Below are 16,453 nucleotides of genomic sequence, written 5' to 3' on the forward strand. Positions count from 1 at the left end.
TCAAATGTTCTTGCTCATTTATTTTCAGCTATTTAAATATACTGTGTCTTCTCTTCAGAGCGAACACAAAATTACAAGGAGCTTTAAAAGCAGCACTGTCATCTGGACCAGGAAAAGAACTGCCTGGAACCTACTCAGATTTGCTCTAAATACAAAACTCCTGTACTCTCCCTGGTACGCTTCTCAGGTTCAAGTCAATACTGGAGAAGTTGTAGAAAAGGACACCGAATTTCCTGCTTAAATCCTGTAAGTATTTTACTTGATGGAGCTGTTCACACTTAAAGTGGTTAATAAAAATCCTATTCTTGGCAATGTTCTTATTGGGGTTTTCACTGCTCCAAAGAAAGGTTAGACAAGCAGCAACACTTAGGGCTGTATACGAATATTAAAAGATTATCCAAAATAATGCAAATGTTCCTACTTCTCTAAAAGCACTGCCTGCTTTTAAACACAGGCAACACAGGATTAACAAATATTATCTGACATTGAATGCTCAAAACTTATAATGATGTTGCTTTTAAAATAGTATCAAATTCTTTCAATAAAAAGCATCAAATCAATATTCCTCAAGTTGCAAATATCAGGGTACTCTGTCCCTTTTCTCTTAATAATCCAATCTGTCTTACAATTGAGATAATGGTTGACTGTCCACCACAACTGACAACAGTCCCTTCTTCAATATGATATAGTTATTTTTACTTTTACTAGGTATATAGCCATAAAAAATGAATAATCTGAAAGGGTGCAAGTCAGATATGTGTATTTCTGGTGACTGTAAAATAACAGTTGATTTTGTCTGAGTTATCCCTTCTCTTTTCTAAACAGTTTGAATTTGTATTTTATCTCAAAGCGTATAACACCATCACAACAAACGTATCTTCAGATATCTTGGTCCAAAGCCTTTGCTTCCCAGTTATTGATATAGGGATAATATTTCTTATGGAAATTCTGAAATCCCTCTTTAAAGCATTTATATTGAATACCAGGTATTTGTCGTAAACAGACAGCCTTGGATCATGGCATGTTGACGATATACTTGGCCATTACATAGAAGACCATAGCTAGGGTTGGGGGAAACAAGTAGGAAAAAATAAAATAAAATAAGGTTGGTTCAGTTCAGAGCAAACTGCTATGGGAGAGAGTCTAAGATAGCCACTGCATACCCAGAATTTACTATATGCAAAGCCTGAATAATTTTATCAAGCAATTGCTTATGACAACTGTATAGAACTAGAGTATAAATTCTAAATTACTTGTTCAATGCTTCCTCCCCAACAGCCAAGCAAATTTCACTGAATAAGTAAATTTACATGTTAAGCTTCATAACTGCAAAGACTATTAACTGTTCAGTAACTTCTGGAGTCCACATTTATTAAAATACTGAAAAATAATTCATAGTAAATTTGTCATCAGCCCCACTACCCATCAACCACATACTTGAAGGGTGTTCTTATGCTAATATGAATATTGTCAGGAAGAAATTCCCAAACTAGCTCTGGAAACAAGACTGTCCAACACAAGATTCCAAGGAGGCTAATTAACTCACTGAAAATTGAGAGCTAATCAATACAAAACTTCACTAAGGCTGGCATAGCTATACTACATGATGGGAACCTAAGCCGTTATCTCTGTAAAGAGCTGTATAGTGCTACAGAAACAAAATAATTTGTCTAGAGCTAGTTTAATTAGTTCAATATAGTGTTACACTGTTAAACACGGACATATTTCAACCCTCCAAGAACAGCCCTACACCAGCTTTTAAATGCTATGTATCAGCCGCAGTGTTGAATAACTGGTACACTGTAAGAACAATTCTGTGTTACACCAGACTTTCACAGGTGGCTAGGAAGCCTTTACTTTCTGAAAGTCTGAATGATAGATGAACACATGTATTACTTCAGATGAAGAATTTGCAAAACTCAGTATTACACTGTGTAGAAAAATGAAATAAAACATGATATATACAGTCCAAACTCTACATATTTTTCATAGGGAAATTAAAGAGAAAAAGTCCAATAAAAGTTTATCAATAATCTTTCAGAGAGGGTAACAAAAACGTAACTTAACTCTAAATTTAAACTGCCAAAAGAAACTAAGAAATGGGAAAGTAATAGACAGTTTCATCTTGATGGGGGGGGGAAGAGAGACTAATTTTAATGTAATACTATCACTGTAGTAAACTACAAGATTAGAAGTGAAAATCTAACTGTAAACAAGGTGAATTAAAAAAAAAAAAAGGGGGAAAAAAAATACTTACCTACGACTAGTTGTTTTCTTTTCTGCCTTAGTTTCCTCCTCTTGAAGTGGCAATTTAACAGTTTCATTTGTATCAATTTTCAACTTTTTTGCAATGCGTTCTTTCATTTGAAATCTCTCATTGCTAGTGACTTCATCTTCTACACTATCAGTATCTTCATTATGTTCCTCTTCCTCCTTTATTGATTTAAAATCAGAAAATTGCTGGTTTAGCTTTTTTTTCGGACTACAGAATTTTGAATGTGGAAACTTTTTCTTACAAAGATTATCTTACAAAAAAAAAAAGTTAAGTTCTTTTTTAATTGCCTCAAAACAAATTTTTCAAACAAATATCTCCTTATTTGCTTCAGAGGGAACACACAAATTAGAAACATAGTAATAATTTTTTCATACATAAATTACATCTTTTTTGTATCACTTAGACAACTTCACAAGAAATCCTCCTAGGTCTAAAGAAGACCGCATAACAATGTTGTACCTGTCTGATCATTGTTTCCGGATCCTATATTTGATCAAGGCAATACATAAAACACTTCCTAATTTTCCATTAAAAAAAATTCTCACTACAGATATCCTACTACGGGGCTATTATACAATCATGATGGGATGGAAGAGGTTTCTCATCAGTGTCTGGGAGGGAATTTAAAAATGTCACATCGATCAAAAGAGGTTGTGAAAACCTGTAAAAATTAATCATCCCTGCTTGCTACAGAGGTACTACGTTTCTTGGCCTGACAGAGGAAGGCAAAAGGGGATAAACCACCTCAGTTCAAAGATGATTGGGAGGGAGAAATAAATTATTCCTCTCAACAATGAAGCAGCAACCTGACTGGACCAAGGGATCTAAGCTTGACTCCTGCACATCAAAGCTTCCCTGAAGAAGGAAGTCTGCATGAATCTTCATGGAAAGATGCCAGCTCAGACAAAAATCAAATTGCCAGCTCTTTATATTTATTTTGGAGTGGTGCTAATTAGCCAAAGAGACAGCATAAGATGCTAAGTGATGGCAATTTTAACCACATGCAGAGATGTGACAGTCTCAGAAATGGTATTCAAGAGGACTGTACAAAACTCCAGGAGATAGCCAGGATGTCAACACTTGGAAAGCATCACTCTAAAGAGAATATACATATTTTGGGTGTGACTTACAGGTGGAAGGAGGATCATGATGTCCATGTCCATATGTATGAAAAGAAAAAAAAACACGAAAAAAAAAAAGCAGCACAATTTGGGAAGGAGAAAAAAAAAAAATCAAGAGCTGGATTTTAGATATTGGCTTTGAGTCACTGTTCAGCAATCTTCAGAGCACCAGGCTTAGATATCAATTTAGACAACAGAAGGCTATTTGAATATCTGATAAACTACTAGTTAAAGGTCATTCTCAGAAAGATTCTCAGAACCCTTCCAACACATAAACACCCCTGTACAGCAAGAATTACAAAGGAGAAGGGTACAAGAACCTAAACTCACACTACATTCTGTGGCTGGAAACACATCACAGAAAACGGGCTGGAAACTGACAGTTTTCTTTACATTTATGCAAGACAAAAGGACAGGTAGGGTCTCTCCTCTGTTTTCACAGGGCATGAATTAACAGTACAGTAGCTATGCATGGCAGATGGGTAAGGAAGACAGAATCCTTTTCAGCATTCAATTTGGGGAATGGGGATTGTATTCCCAGTCAAAAAATACATCCCTGTCCTCTCAACAGCAACTCAAAGGGCTATCCCCCAAGATCTATGGCCTGAGGCAAACACATACTTCAGCTAGCAATTTTATTCTGCGCAATATAGGACAATCTCTTTGTAACTATAATAGTCTCCATGTTTGGTTGTTTGTCCATTGTATTACTGCTTGTTTATTCACATTTCCCGTTGGTCAGAGGTGACAGTCTCCCTCAATACTATTTTTAGTAAGAAGTACTGAAATTTTGTTTCCTTGGAGAAATCTTTCCAACAGGATTTTCACTCATACAAAAGTTTCCCCTCAAAAACTGGAGTTTCATTATTATTTATGACAAATTTCATTAAGAGGGTTTTTTTAGTACAGATTTTTTTTTTCCTTAAACATGGAACATGTTTTCCTAAACATTTTTTGTCATGGAAGCAGTGTTTAGGAAAGTAGTATTTGTTTCCCCCCAAGAAGATTTAATTCACACACAACAAAAAATAAAGATTTATTTATTTAAAAAATGTTACTGACCTCACTTGAACCCCTTTCTTCACCTGCTGCTTCACTGGAAGAAGAAAAATAACCATTACTACTTTGAAGTACTAGAGAAAGATTAGAATAGTATTTAAAACAAACATAAACACACCAAAAAGCAGTACTTGAATTAAAAATTCTGTTCTGTATTTGAAATTTCAGTCAACGTAGTCATTTATATCATGCTCACCTTCAACCTAACAGCATCAGTTAGTAATATTTTCTATCATTTCTAACTAGAAGTGTTTAAAAATCACAGAATAAAACAGTAGGAAAACTCTATGCTGTCATATAGTAGATAAATTCTATTATTAATCATATCTTGAGCTATCCAGACAAAACAGTGTCTCTGATAAGATAAAGAATTATTATTATTATTTTTATTTTTAACTTTAAGCCAAATATCTTGGTTCAAGAAAGTATGACTGGACATATAGATATGAGATTATGGGCTAGTCGTGGAAATCAATCAGGATGAAAATGCAGACAATCAAGTGCTATGACACTGTACATGTGCAGTATCTGTATCTTACAAGAATAAGTACCAAAAAAGTAAACAACAGTAAAATAATCGCGTCAGACAAAATACACAACAAATCAGCATACCGCCATGGTTTTTGACTACTGGTTGCATTGGGCTAAAGTAAAACAAAACAACCCCCCCAAGCAAACTTAACTCACTCTGTTAAAACAGATGTTTTTGATCTCATATGCAAGCAATCCCTAGCATTTCATTGCAAATATACTGCATTTAGGGAAGCCTTCTTTATATACATGCACTGTACTGGTAACTAGGCTTAACATCAACATTTTCATGTGTTACACACCTACAGTTTAGCATACTAGAAAGGAATCTCTCTGAAGATAATATACTAATGCTAACCTATCTACTGTTAATTGTCACAAACTAATAATAAAGACCCTTGAGGATTTTTCTGTCACAAGAAAAAAAAAAAAAGTTATGGTAGAGAAGCAAAGAAAGGAACATTGAAGGAGTCCCAGAAGTCAAGGCTTTGAGATACACTCCAACCCATCAATAAATAGCCAAGGTCACCAAAGAAACTATAAATTTGCCAGATCCAATAATGGCATTAATTTCTTTTAAAAAATGAATCCAGAAAACTGTCTATGGACGTAATTGTTTCTTAGTAGAAGATTATAATAAAATTCTTTAAAAAGTATTAAAAAAAGGCTTTGGCAGCATCAGGCTTATAATTCTGATGCCTGTACTGAGCAAATGAATAGACGCTATAATAAAACGTAAAATAAATAAATGCCTAGAAATAATGATCTAATTGGGATTTGTAACATGGCTTCTGTAAATGGAACTGCCTTTCCAACTTCTAGGAGTTTTTTGAAGGGGCTAAATGTGGGTGATCAGCTTGATATATTATATTTGGACATGCACAGAATGTCTAACCAAAAATTTTCAAGGAAACTAAGCATCCCTTGGGTGATGGGAATGATAAAGAAACAAAAGTTAGGGGCAAACAATGAGTTCTTGCAATGAAGGGAGATCACTAGCGGTGTTCCACAGGAGCCTGTGCTGTGCCTTGGGCTGCTCACACTCATTAACAAAGTGGGCAAGCAGGCAGCTCGCTGAGTTTCTTGATAATACAAAGCTACTCAGGATAGTAGAACAAGAGAAGACTGCAGAAGGACTTGAGTGACGAGTCAGCAAAATGGCAGGTGAAATTTAAAGTACAAAAAAGTAAAATTATGCCCATGTGGAAAAAGGATCCCACATACAGAACAAAGAGCTCTGAACTGACCATCACCAATCATTAATAAATTCTTGGAGTTGATATGATACTTTCTACACAACTCTCTCAGCTTAATACTCAACAGTGATTAAAAAACAAATTAGAAGTTAAGATTTATTAAGAAGGAAACAGAACAAAACAGACCATGTTTACGGAAGTGCATAAATCTCTCATTCACCTGCACCCTTAATACGTTGTGTAAATCTCAAAAAAAGATAGTTTAGAACAGAAAAGGGTTCACAGAAGAGCAACAATAATAACCAAAGGTACAGAACAACTTCTGCATGAGGAAAAGTTGAGTAGGCTTTAGCAGTTCAGGCTGGAAAAGAATGGCTTAAGGAGGGATAACGGCAGAGAGAGATGGATAGGGACTAACTGCTCACTGTCTCTTCCAACAGAATTGGAAGTTATCAGAGGCTAGCAACAGCCAGGTTCAGAACAAAAAAGGGAGGTACTTCTTCCTGCAACAGGCAGGAAACCCATGGAACTTCTTACAACAGGATGCTGTAAATGCAAAAAACATTACACGGGTTCAAGAGGAGACTAAGTACTTTGAAGAGAGATCTATTACAGATTATTAAACAGATGAACCACATATATCAAACTGACAGTCCCCTTAGCTGATAGTAGTTGGAGGCTGGGAGGCTAGTCAGGGAAACATCATGTTTTCTCTGCTCTTGTTCCTTCTTGGGCATCCACTAACGGCCACTATCTGTGACAGGCTTAGAGGGACATTCAGTCTGACCTAGCATGGTCATTCTTACTTTCTTAGAGAGTGACTGACAAACAGTGAGTACACACGATGCTAATCAGGTCTAACATTCTGAAAGTAAATCTGTTTTAGAAATTGGAAATTGTGTTTTAACCTTTTGACAGCAGGAACTGAGCTTAGGTGGGGATCATCCTTCAGTAGGTCATGACTACTTTTACTTTTTCCCCTCATGCTCTGTTTAAAAAAAAGAGAAGAAGAAAAAAAAAGTGTTATAAACATCAGTGTTTTAGAGAGTGGATGGTGAAAAGAGGTAATGGTAAGAAAAAGATCATTTCTTTCTTGTTATTTTTAGCCTAAGCAGTGAGCATAGACAGTTCTAATAGCAGAAGAACAGAGAAAGCATTTTTTTTCATGTCACTGGTTCCAGAAAGAGAAGCATCAAATTGATTCCATGGATTTACATCTCTTTCAGCAATAACAATGCAGTTAATTCTAAGACTGGGGGGTGGGGGGAGGAGGAGATTGTCCTATTATCACAGTCATTACACATCATAAAGATACCAGGTCCAGTATGTATCTACCTGAGCAAATGAAGAGGTAAGACCTGACTTTCCAGTGATGGTATACAGCAACTCAGAACTAACACATACAAAAGTAGTACTTATCACTAGATCGGACATAATGTAGATCCCTCAAAAAAAAGAAATTAATAACCTGCAATACATCATGCAGGAATCATCCACAGAGGCAAGAAATCAAATAAATCTAGTAACGCATCAGATCATCAGGTGCAAAAACACCAGTAAGAAAATATTTACTGTGCTAATCCAAAAAGTACACTGAAATGTTATTACCTCTGTTATGGAAATACTCTGTATTGTGACCTGAACGTCTCCATTTCAGCTACAGCTTATATTCCCCTAATAATAATTCTGCAGATAATAAAACCACACTCTGACTTACAAACACTTTCAATTTATTATGCAGAAAAAAAGACTAACGCATTCAGCAATGTGAAAAATTATTTGCTTCAACAAGTAATTTCTTTGTGTGTTAAAGAGGCAGACAGAACATACGGCAATTGTTCAGTATCTTTGCGAACCACTCCAGACAAGTATGGACAATTAAAAGAGCAGTTTGGACATTGAAGGCTTCAGTTTAAAGACTAAGCCACAACTAGCAGGGGCCACAAGGCTCTGAGTGTAGTAATAGACATTAATGACCCTGAGAAGCTTCACCTGGGATCTCCACCCCATAGCCGTCTGGCCACGAGCTCCATTTTACCTCAGGTCTGCAAACTCAGTCCTTACCTGAGCTGTTGGAAGTGAACCTGTCTTTAGCCCTGTCTTCTGAATGGACCCACCTGGACCCACATTGTAGCCTTGTCTCTGTGTCCTGTCTCTGGCCCCATGTCCTGCTGCTCCTGACTGGGTCGCCTGAATGGATCCCAGGCTTGGTTCACTGCTTGCCTCCTTTGGGACTCTGTGAACCCCGTTACTGGCACCTGGCTCTGTCTGCCACATCCAGATCCTGTGGGACTGCACCCCATCGGTGAGGGCACTGCCTGTGCTGGGATCACCCTTGGCTTATTTTCCTAAGGTAGCGGCCAGCCCTTGCTGCTCCCTGATAGTTAACTCGGGTCTTCTTAAGCTCCGAGCCAAACTGTGGACCCTGACCCCATGGCTCCTCCTGAGTGGGCTCTGATCTCTCCCCTTTGCTGAACTCCTGCCCAGCCCCAGACTCCTGAGTGAAACCCTGTCCCAGGCAACCTCTGGGGCTCCTCAGTGGCAGCCTGACTCCTTTCCCAACCCCCTCCTTCCTCCCAAATCCCACCCAGCCTCCAGGGCTCCTCAGCTGCATATCCAGAGCAAAACAGTGTCCAGAACTATAGAGATACTGACAACCTATTAGAGACAAGCAATTAGGTTAGGAAAGTAATTTTTCATTCTGCTATAAAGAACAAATAGGAATTCCTATAAGCAATTGATAAGGTTATTTTTCCAGCTACAGGTAGTCCAGAATTTAATCAGGACAAATATGAGGATAAGATTTTAAGATCAAGTTGGAAGGCAGTATGCCAGTGTTGAAACTGGGTTGGTGGGGGGGTGGAATCAAGCATCTGCGCTTAAAGATATGTTCTACTTAGGTCATTTTCAACCAAAAAGCAAATACTTGGCATGAAAGGGAAGAACAAAGCAAAAGAATGAGATGCAATATTAAAACACAGACAGATGTATGTCAAGAAAAGAAGGGCAATGGCGCGTTGTTAAGGTAAACAAGTATAGTTAATCTGAATGGGTAAGCCAAAGCAAGAAACAACATCAGTTAAAACTACTGTTGTGATAAATCCCTGCTATCCTTCTGACCGATGCTATCTCACTGTACCATTATACATCACTGTATTCACTGCTTTCTTTTCTATTTTACCACAAATCCTTAGGGCTGATGACCACCTTTCAGTTTACGTTGGTACAGGACCAAGTACAATCTAGTCTGATCGTTAACTAAAGCAGCTAGGTACCTGAACCATATATATAAGCTAAAAAGCATACAGCCTTAGAGAAATCATTTGGACAGCAGCAGAAATGAGGATGACAACTTGCCAAAGAAATATTTAACTAACCTTATTTGAGTGGCAAAGTCAGGTTAGCAAATGTTAGATCAAAGACTATCTAAGCAACCTTAGTTATGTGAACCTGGACAATTCATAATAGTGTAACATTTAATTATGTGCTAATGCACTGTTTTCCCACACTATCACTGCCTCATTCTGCGCACAGGATAGATACGTAAGAAAACGAGGTTAAGAATGCACTTGCAATGAACAATTTGACATATGTCAAATTTCAGGTATTTAATGTGACCATTGCATCCCATTCTTGTAATTAAGGAGGTGAAGGAAAAATAAAGTATGTACCACCTTTACGAATTCTAAACAGTAGAAATAGCTCCAAATTACGAAGAGTGAAACATTATGTTTAAGGAAATATAAAAATTGTTACGCAGTAACTGAAGTCACATTCAAAGTTAGAGAAGTTAAAAACTTCTGTTTACCTATATGTTAAAATGATAGAATTGTGAAGACTAAAGTAATTCCAATATTATCGCTCAAAGCTCAGAAACTAATGAACAAAACTAATAACTTTAAAGCTTTTCACAAACATGTAAAAAAGTTAATTTTAAGCTGAAAAGAAAAAAAGGAAGGATTAAGTACATTACCTGACTAACTCTATTGACTTCTTCTTCTTCTTCTTCAGCTTCTTCTCCAAAGGAAAGTAGGTTAAAATTTCTTTAAAAGAGAAAACACGTATTTTCTAGCAACTCTAAACACTATTTGATCAACAATCCAATCCAATAAACTTTAAACATGTTACTTTTACATTGTATGTGATTTTTTTTCCTGCTAAATGTACCAACTTCAAACTATAACAAGTTATTTGCAATAAACTATCAGTATCCATTATTTAGACAGTATTTAGATGTTTCTATCCTCTTCCCAAGATAGAACAATCAGCATAGTTAAGCATCACTTAGAAAGTGTTAAGAGGGAACTTAATGAAATCTGCCCTTGACGAACTTCCATGGACTCAAGTGCCTGACAGCTCTGCAGAACTCTTCTTTTTTTTTTATTTTTTTAAATTTGCTTTTGCTTTTTTCAATACAGCAACATTCAAGTACAAATACAAATTTTTCAAGATAGGACAGTTCAGAAAGGCATCGAATGCAGACATATATTCACATAATGGAATTAAGAGAAATAATGATCTTTAAGTTCTTTCGAAATTATTATTTTTTAACTATGTTGGATATACTTATGCAACAGAACAGACAGCATAGATACAGTTTAAATTTCCTATTACTTTTCATTACATGTTTATAACTACCAAACTACATTCACAGGAACTGAAATTTCCCATGTCAAATGCCTGCCTTCTGCTGAGTACTTTAGTGGGAGAGAAAGGGCAGCTGATAAAGTAAGTTCAAAATCTCAAACAGCTGATCTATGATCAAGTTATTAGTATCTAGTAAGATCTGTACCACCTCAGTCACAAAATGATGATTGCATATTCCTGCCCACAGGAACATGGCTTAAGCTACTACATTTTACCTCCTTTTGCAGTAAACCATACATACTACAGTTATCATGGGTCAGCTGATGCACAGTAACCATTTCGGTTACAGTAACTAGATTTTTCTGATCTCTGAAGAGACAGAGAAGGAGGTTGTTTTGCTAATATTAGAGAACATTCTTGTGCACATCTGGTTAAAGCCTTATGTTTCAAAAGCAGAAACAGAAAATAAGCAAGCCGTAAAACAAAGTTGAAAGAAAATTAACCACTGCTTATGTTACATTTACTTTGTGCCTTTCGATTTGGACTTTTTAGCTTCTTCTTCTGGTTTGTCCTTCTTCAGCTTTCTATTTGCTCTTGGAATGATGTCATCAAATGGATTAAACAAAACCTATTAAAAAATTAATATTTTAGACACATCTTTAACAGGCATTTTGTTGTAATTAAATGATTGAATATTTTAAATCAGCATATACAAAGACATGTATATCATAGATAGTTATAGATAAATGCGTGCCAGGTTTTCACATTAGAATGCAGTTGTCTGAAAACTATGAACAAACAAAAAATCTTTAAGTTGCAGATTTCAAAACAGAACATACCCACCTCACTACTTCTTATTTTGTGTGGACTAAGTGGTCTCTCTTCCTTGTCAACTTCTACTTCAGCCAGTCGCAACATATTATAGATTGTATCCCCTGTAACCTGATATAGAAAATACTGTAAGCACATAAGATTTTTAAAAGGTAATAGGTACAGGGAACAACTTTTTTTAAATTTAACAGTGGAGTTGAAAAAATTAGCACAGGTAGCTAAAACTGCTCTTTTGAGCGCCTGAGGAGGGGTGAGTGTCAAATTCTTACTGGGAGTTGTGAAAGAAGAAAATAAAAATACTGTGGAATGTAGAAATAGTTGATTTATTTATTTCAAATAAACCATGATAGTGGTAAATCCGTCTTGTGGTTTTCATTTTCCTGATTCTTCTTGGGTGATTATAATTTACAAATGGAATTTTATAATAATGTTACTATTACTAAACTGATTTATAAGACACAGTCATAAAATTTTCATTAAAGGAAGCGCAACACTAAAATATAATTTAGAAGAAAACCCACAGCAATGCAGATAATTATAGAAACTACCAATAGAAACATTCCTATCAGACACGGGAAAAAAAGAGAATGGAGACAGCCTAGAAAGTAGTGAAATAAATTTCAAATGTACACAACAGAAAAACAACACTAAAACAGCCTTTGAATAAAGAGATACATGTAATTGCTTCTGCGAAACTCAAATTGGGGTTCTAGCCTGTGTAACAGACCTTTCCAAAGATTGTGTGCTTGTTGTTAAGTTCATCTGCACGACCCAACGTAAAGAAAAACTGACTGCCATTATCATGGGGTCCGGCATTTGCCATAGCAACAAGTCCTCTTCGATTAAATCGCAATCGTGAGTGGAACTCATCCTGCCAAAGAAGAAAGACAAAGGAATATGATTTAGATATGTAACTTTATTTTTTCCACTTCTTTAACCAATTAGATTTACATCAATATACACACTCTCAAAAAAAATAAGCTCTGTTAATTTTTTTCTGACAGCAATAAAACCAGTCATTTATAACTTAATGCCAAAATTATATTTAATAGCTGCTGTTCTCAACAGTTTTTATTAAAAAAACCTAACCAAACACTGAAGAAAAAATACTGTATCAATAATATAAACAAACATATAAGAAAAACTGTAACTTCTGTCTTTTTTAAAGATTCTGTTTTTCCAAGCATTGTCTAATTATTAGTTATTCAGTTTTTTTGTTAGAATTAACTGTCCCCCTCAATATTAAAAAAAAACGATGCCTCTCAAAGCAAGTAACTGCATCGCATATATTTCTTGTAAATCTATCATTCTTGTTAACTATTACATTTAGGGACAAATCTTAATTCAGGTAAAATAACTGGAAGTTCAGTAACAGACTGCAATGGTTCAATATTGAACAAGTATCATGGTCCCAAAAAAGTTCTTCCTAGGTAAAATAGAGTAGGACTACTTTCAAGGGAATGTGAATTGATGAGTAATATATTAACAGCATAGTAGTATCACAATTCTAAACACTGCAATACTGAATGATATCACTAATTTTAAGCAGTAGTGCTACTACAGTATTGGGAATATTTGTTTTGTGCTCTGCTTAGGTACCAATCCCCTCCATTAACATCAAGATGTATTACATGCGTGAGTCTACTCTAGCAGTAGGGGAGATGGAAGGCCCAGAGACAGGCTGTGCGGCTTCATTCACTAGCTAAAGGTCTTCCCCTCCGTGTCTGAAACAAAGCAATCAAGCAGAACAGAATACAGTGTGTGTGTGCGTGCGTGGCTTCACTCATGATCTAAGGCTCCCGGTCAAGAAATGAGCTGTGCCAGTATCAATAATTCAAATGAATGCATATACAACATTCAGGACCTTTGCTAACTGAGATATAAATACATGTAAATAATGTACATTTCTGAGTTTACCACATATAAACACCTACTCTTAACTCTTCTCCCCCTTTTCCCTTGTGCAGTTCATGCTAATAAGGTTATACATTTACAATATCATAACAACTAGATTTAAGAACGCTGAAAACAAAAATGCATATTCAAAAATACTGAAGCAACATGTCAAAGCCATTAGTGTACACAACTAATGTTACATTTCTTACACGAGTTTTGCTTTTTTGCAACCTAATTTATTAGGAAGACCATCTGATAGRGAATAACTAAAAACTAACACACAAGATAAAGGTATCTACCTTGAAAGGAGCTCCATAGATTGAATCGCCACCTGACCCAGTACCAGTGGGATCACCTCCTTGCACTATAAAACCAGGCACAACTCTGTGAAATATTGTGTTATTGTAATACTCTAAAAGAAAAGAAAAGAAAAGGATATTAAAAACATTTAAATGGTCTCAAATTTACACTTCCATTTAGATTAGGCAGAGATATCCAGTGACAGGAAATCCAGAAAACAAGTACTGTTAAGTGCTCCTTCCACTGTGTTCCCTCCTCTTCCACTGTCTTGCTTGGTGTGACTGTGTCTCATCTAAAAATTATGACTGATGACATTTATGACAAAAATTGTGGTGTGTCACACATTTCTGCTGCAAAAGGCACTGTACATCACTGATAAGATGATATTGATGAGTTTCTTTCTTTCCAGCTTTCCAGTATTATCACTAGAATGATAGTCCCAATATATACCAATTTAAAAGGAGAGATAAATCTATTACGCTTTGTGCCAGCTAACATCTCACATGTATAGTTATCCATACCCATACACCAAACGGTTAGCATGTTCACTGACCAGCATGGAACACAGGTGTCATCACTTTTACCTGCATTGTACCCAAGCTGATGATTTTCACTGAATGAAATATGTGGTACAGTTCCCTCCCTAAGTTACCTTCTCTCTGTTCTATATACATCAGATAAGATCACAAGGAAAACAAAAGGAATCAAAATTTAACTCTACTTGACATGTATTTCCATTCTTTTGTTTTTTGTTTTTTTTTAATCTGCAACATGCTGCAAGACAAAGCAAGATCTACAAATGTTACAGCATAGCTAGGTATCTTCATGGACGGTCATACCCTAGGGAACTTACAAGGGAAATATTCAAATTTATCATAAAAAAGCATGTGATCCTACACAGCAGTCAGATAAATTCAGAAAGGATATCCTTTAACCCTGCAGGTAACTCTCAGGATTTGCCAATGGCTGAGTTGTCTTACTTTTGAAAAAAAATCTCCACATCAACATTAGATGTAAGAAACTAACTAAACAAGAAACAGACATGATTTGTGCTGGAGGCACAGATCCCAGACTGCTATTTTTCCTGAAAAGAGGAGGGCTAAAAGAACTCTTAGCCACTCCATAAATGCATAAGTGGGATAATACCAGTGGCTAGAAAACACATAAAGGCAAGAAGTCCTTCATATATTCTTGGTATAGTTTTCCCAACAGAGAACTTCTCATTCTGGCACCCACTATTTCAGTGATAAGCATTGCAGAGCTTCAGTCAACACAAAACTACAGCAAAAGAAACATTAAAAGCACTCATGAATAAAAGAAAAAGTAGTAAGGATGGTGATACAAAGAGTAGCTTTTCGGTGGATGTCCAAGTTTTGCATCATTTCCATTTCATGCATTCATTAAAGGAGGAGTTATACTTTACAGTGACTTGCCAAAAATAAGCCTTCCTAAGTCTCTGATGTACAGCTTTTCAGTAAATACTATGTCATCTACTAGATTTGAGAAAAACATCTAAAGTTTTTTTTTTTCATTCAAGTTCTTTTTATAAGACCTTGAAGAATATTCTCTTTCTGGGTACTATTTAGTATTTTCTACATACAAATAACATCACTTAACATAATAAGGTGAAAACATAATTATGACCTCTATTTTACAAAAAGGACAAAAATATATCAGTGTTGTACATGAAATAATTTCAGCAACTCCCATCCCATCAGTCATTACCTTCCAAACAAAGCTGGATGAAATTCCGACATGCTTTTGGTGCTTCCTTTGACCACAATTCTATATCAATATCTCCTGCTGTTGTTCTCAGCAAAACCTATAAAAACACAGATAAATATGTCATTACTTTTCTTGCAACTTAATCACTGGTCAAAAAACATCATTGCTGAGTTAAAAAAATACTTCTAAATTCATGAGGTTAATAACAGTAGCAGATATTCCAATATGCTGGGCAGCAACTGTTAGTCCACGTAGTATTGCCAGTAGATAAGATACAGTTCTTAACTAATGGTAAGCAATATAATGCTTCAAGACAATGACCTGGTACCAGACACGTGACAGACGAATTAGATACTCTTTATTCACTTCCAGAGTGAAGCAACACTGAACAGGAATAATTACGCCTTAAACCTCCAAAAACATGTAACTTTATTACAGGTGTTGCTATTACGTTCAGTGGAACATCACAATATTATTAAGAACCTCAGATTTGGTCACAGAACAGGAGAAATAAGATGTAATGCTTCAAGGACTACTTTGTGTTACATAGCACACACTGCTCCTTGGGTCAAGTAACGCCTTTAAGGGTTACAATACATTAAGCACTAGTTTCAATCAAAGCAGCGCCATGCCACTGAAACTATCACCACACGTGCACCGTGCACGCTCTCCTCACCCGCCCCGCTAAACGCACACACACACAGCATACAACCCCTTTACCTGCCCCTTTGGGAACAACCGCAGCGCACAACCCCCTCTCGGCACAACCCCTACGCACATGCAGTGCTACCCCTTCACCTGCGAAACCCACACGGGGATCGCAAAACCCCCTCGCCTGCACAACCGCCCTTCCCACGCAGCGCGCAGCCCCTCCCCCGCACTACCACGCACACAGTGCACGACCCCCTTCACCACCCCCGAGCACACAACCC

At 36.4% G+C, this 16,453-nt stretch overlaps 1 protein-coding gene across 8 annotated transcripts in view; it reads right to left on the reverse strand.

Moving 5' to 3' along the window:
• CWC27 (CWC27 spliceosome associated protein homolog) overlaps nt 1-16,453 on the reverse strand; it is a 114,494-nt gene that overhangs the window by 97,811 nt on the left and 230 nt on the right. For all 8 annotated transcript variants that reach the window (XR_003252001.1, XM_026056442.1, XM_026056443.1 and 5 more), the window contains exons 2-10: nt 15,522-15,618; nt 13,796-13,908; nt 12,328-12,471; nt 11,613-11,711; nt 11,294-11,397; nt 10,156-10,225; nt 7,091-7,170; nt 4,459-4,492; nt 2,258-2,433 (exon numbers count right to left, since the gene is read on the reverse strand). Coding sequence is in view for 7 of the 8 variants with exons in the window: in XM_026056442.1 (XP_025912227.1) it covers nt 2,258-2,433; nt 4,459-4,492; nt 7,091-7,170; nt 10,156-10,225; nt 11,294-11,397; nt 11,613-11,711; nt 12,328-12,471; nt 13,796-13,908; nt 15,522-15,618 (917 nt within the window). In the remaining variant the exon portion in view is untranslated. The remainder of the gene's footprint in view (nt 1-2,257; nt 2,434-4,458; nt 4,493-7,090; nt 7,171-10,155; nt 10,226-11,293; nt 11,398-11,612; nt 11,712-12,327; nt 12,472-13,795; nt 13,909-15,521; nt 15,619-16,453) is intronic.

Source organism: Apteryx rowi, unplaced genomic scaffold (genome assembly GCF_003343035.1).
Source record: "Apteryx rowi isolate R43461 unplaced genomic scaffold, aptRow1 scaffold_131, whole genome shotgun sequence".
NCBI classification, from domain to species: domain Eukaryota; kingdom Metazoa; phylum Chordata; class Aves; order Apterygiformes; family Apterygidae; genus Apteryx; species Apteryx rowi.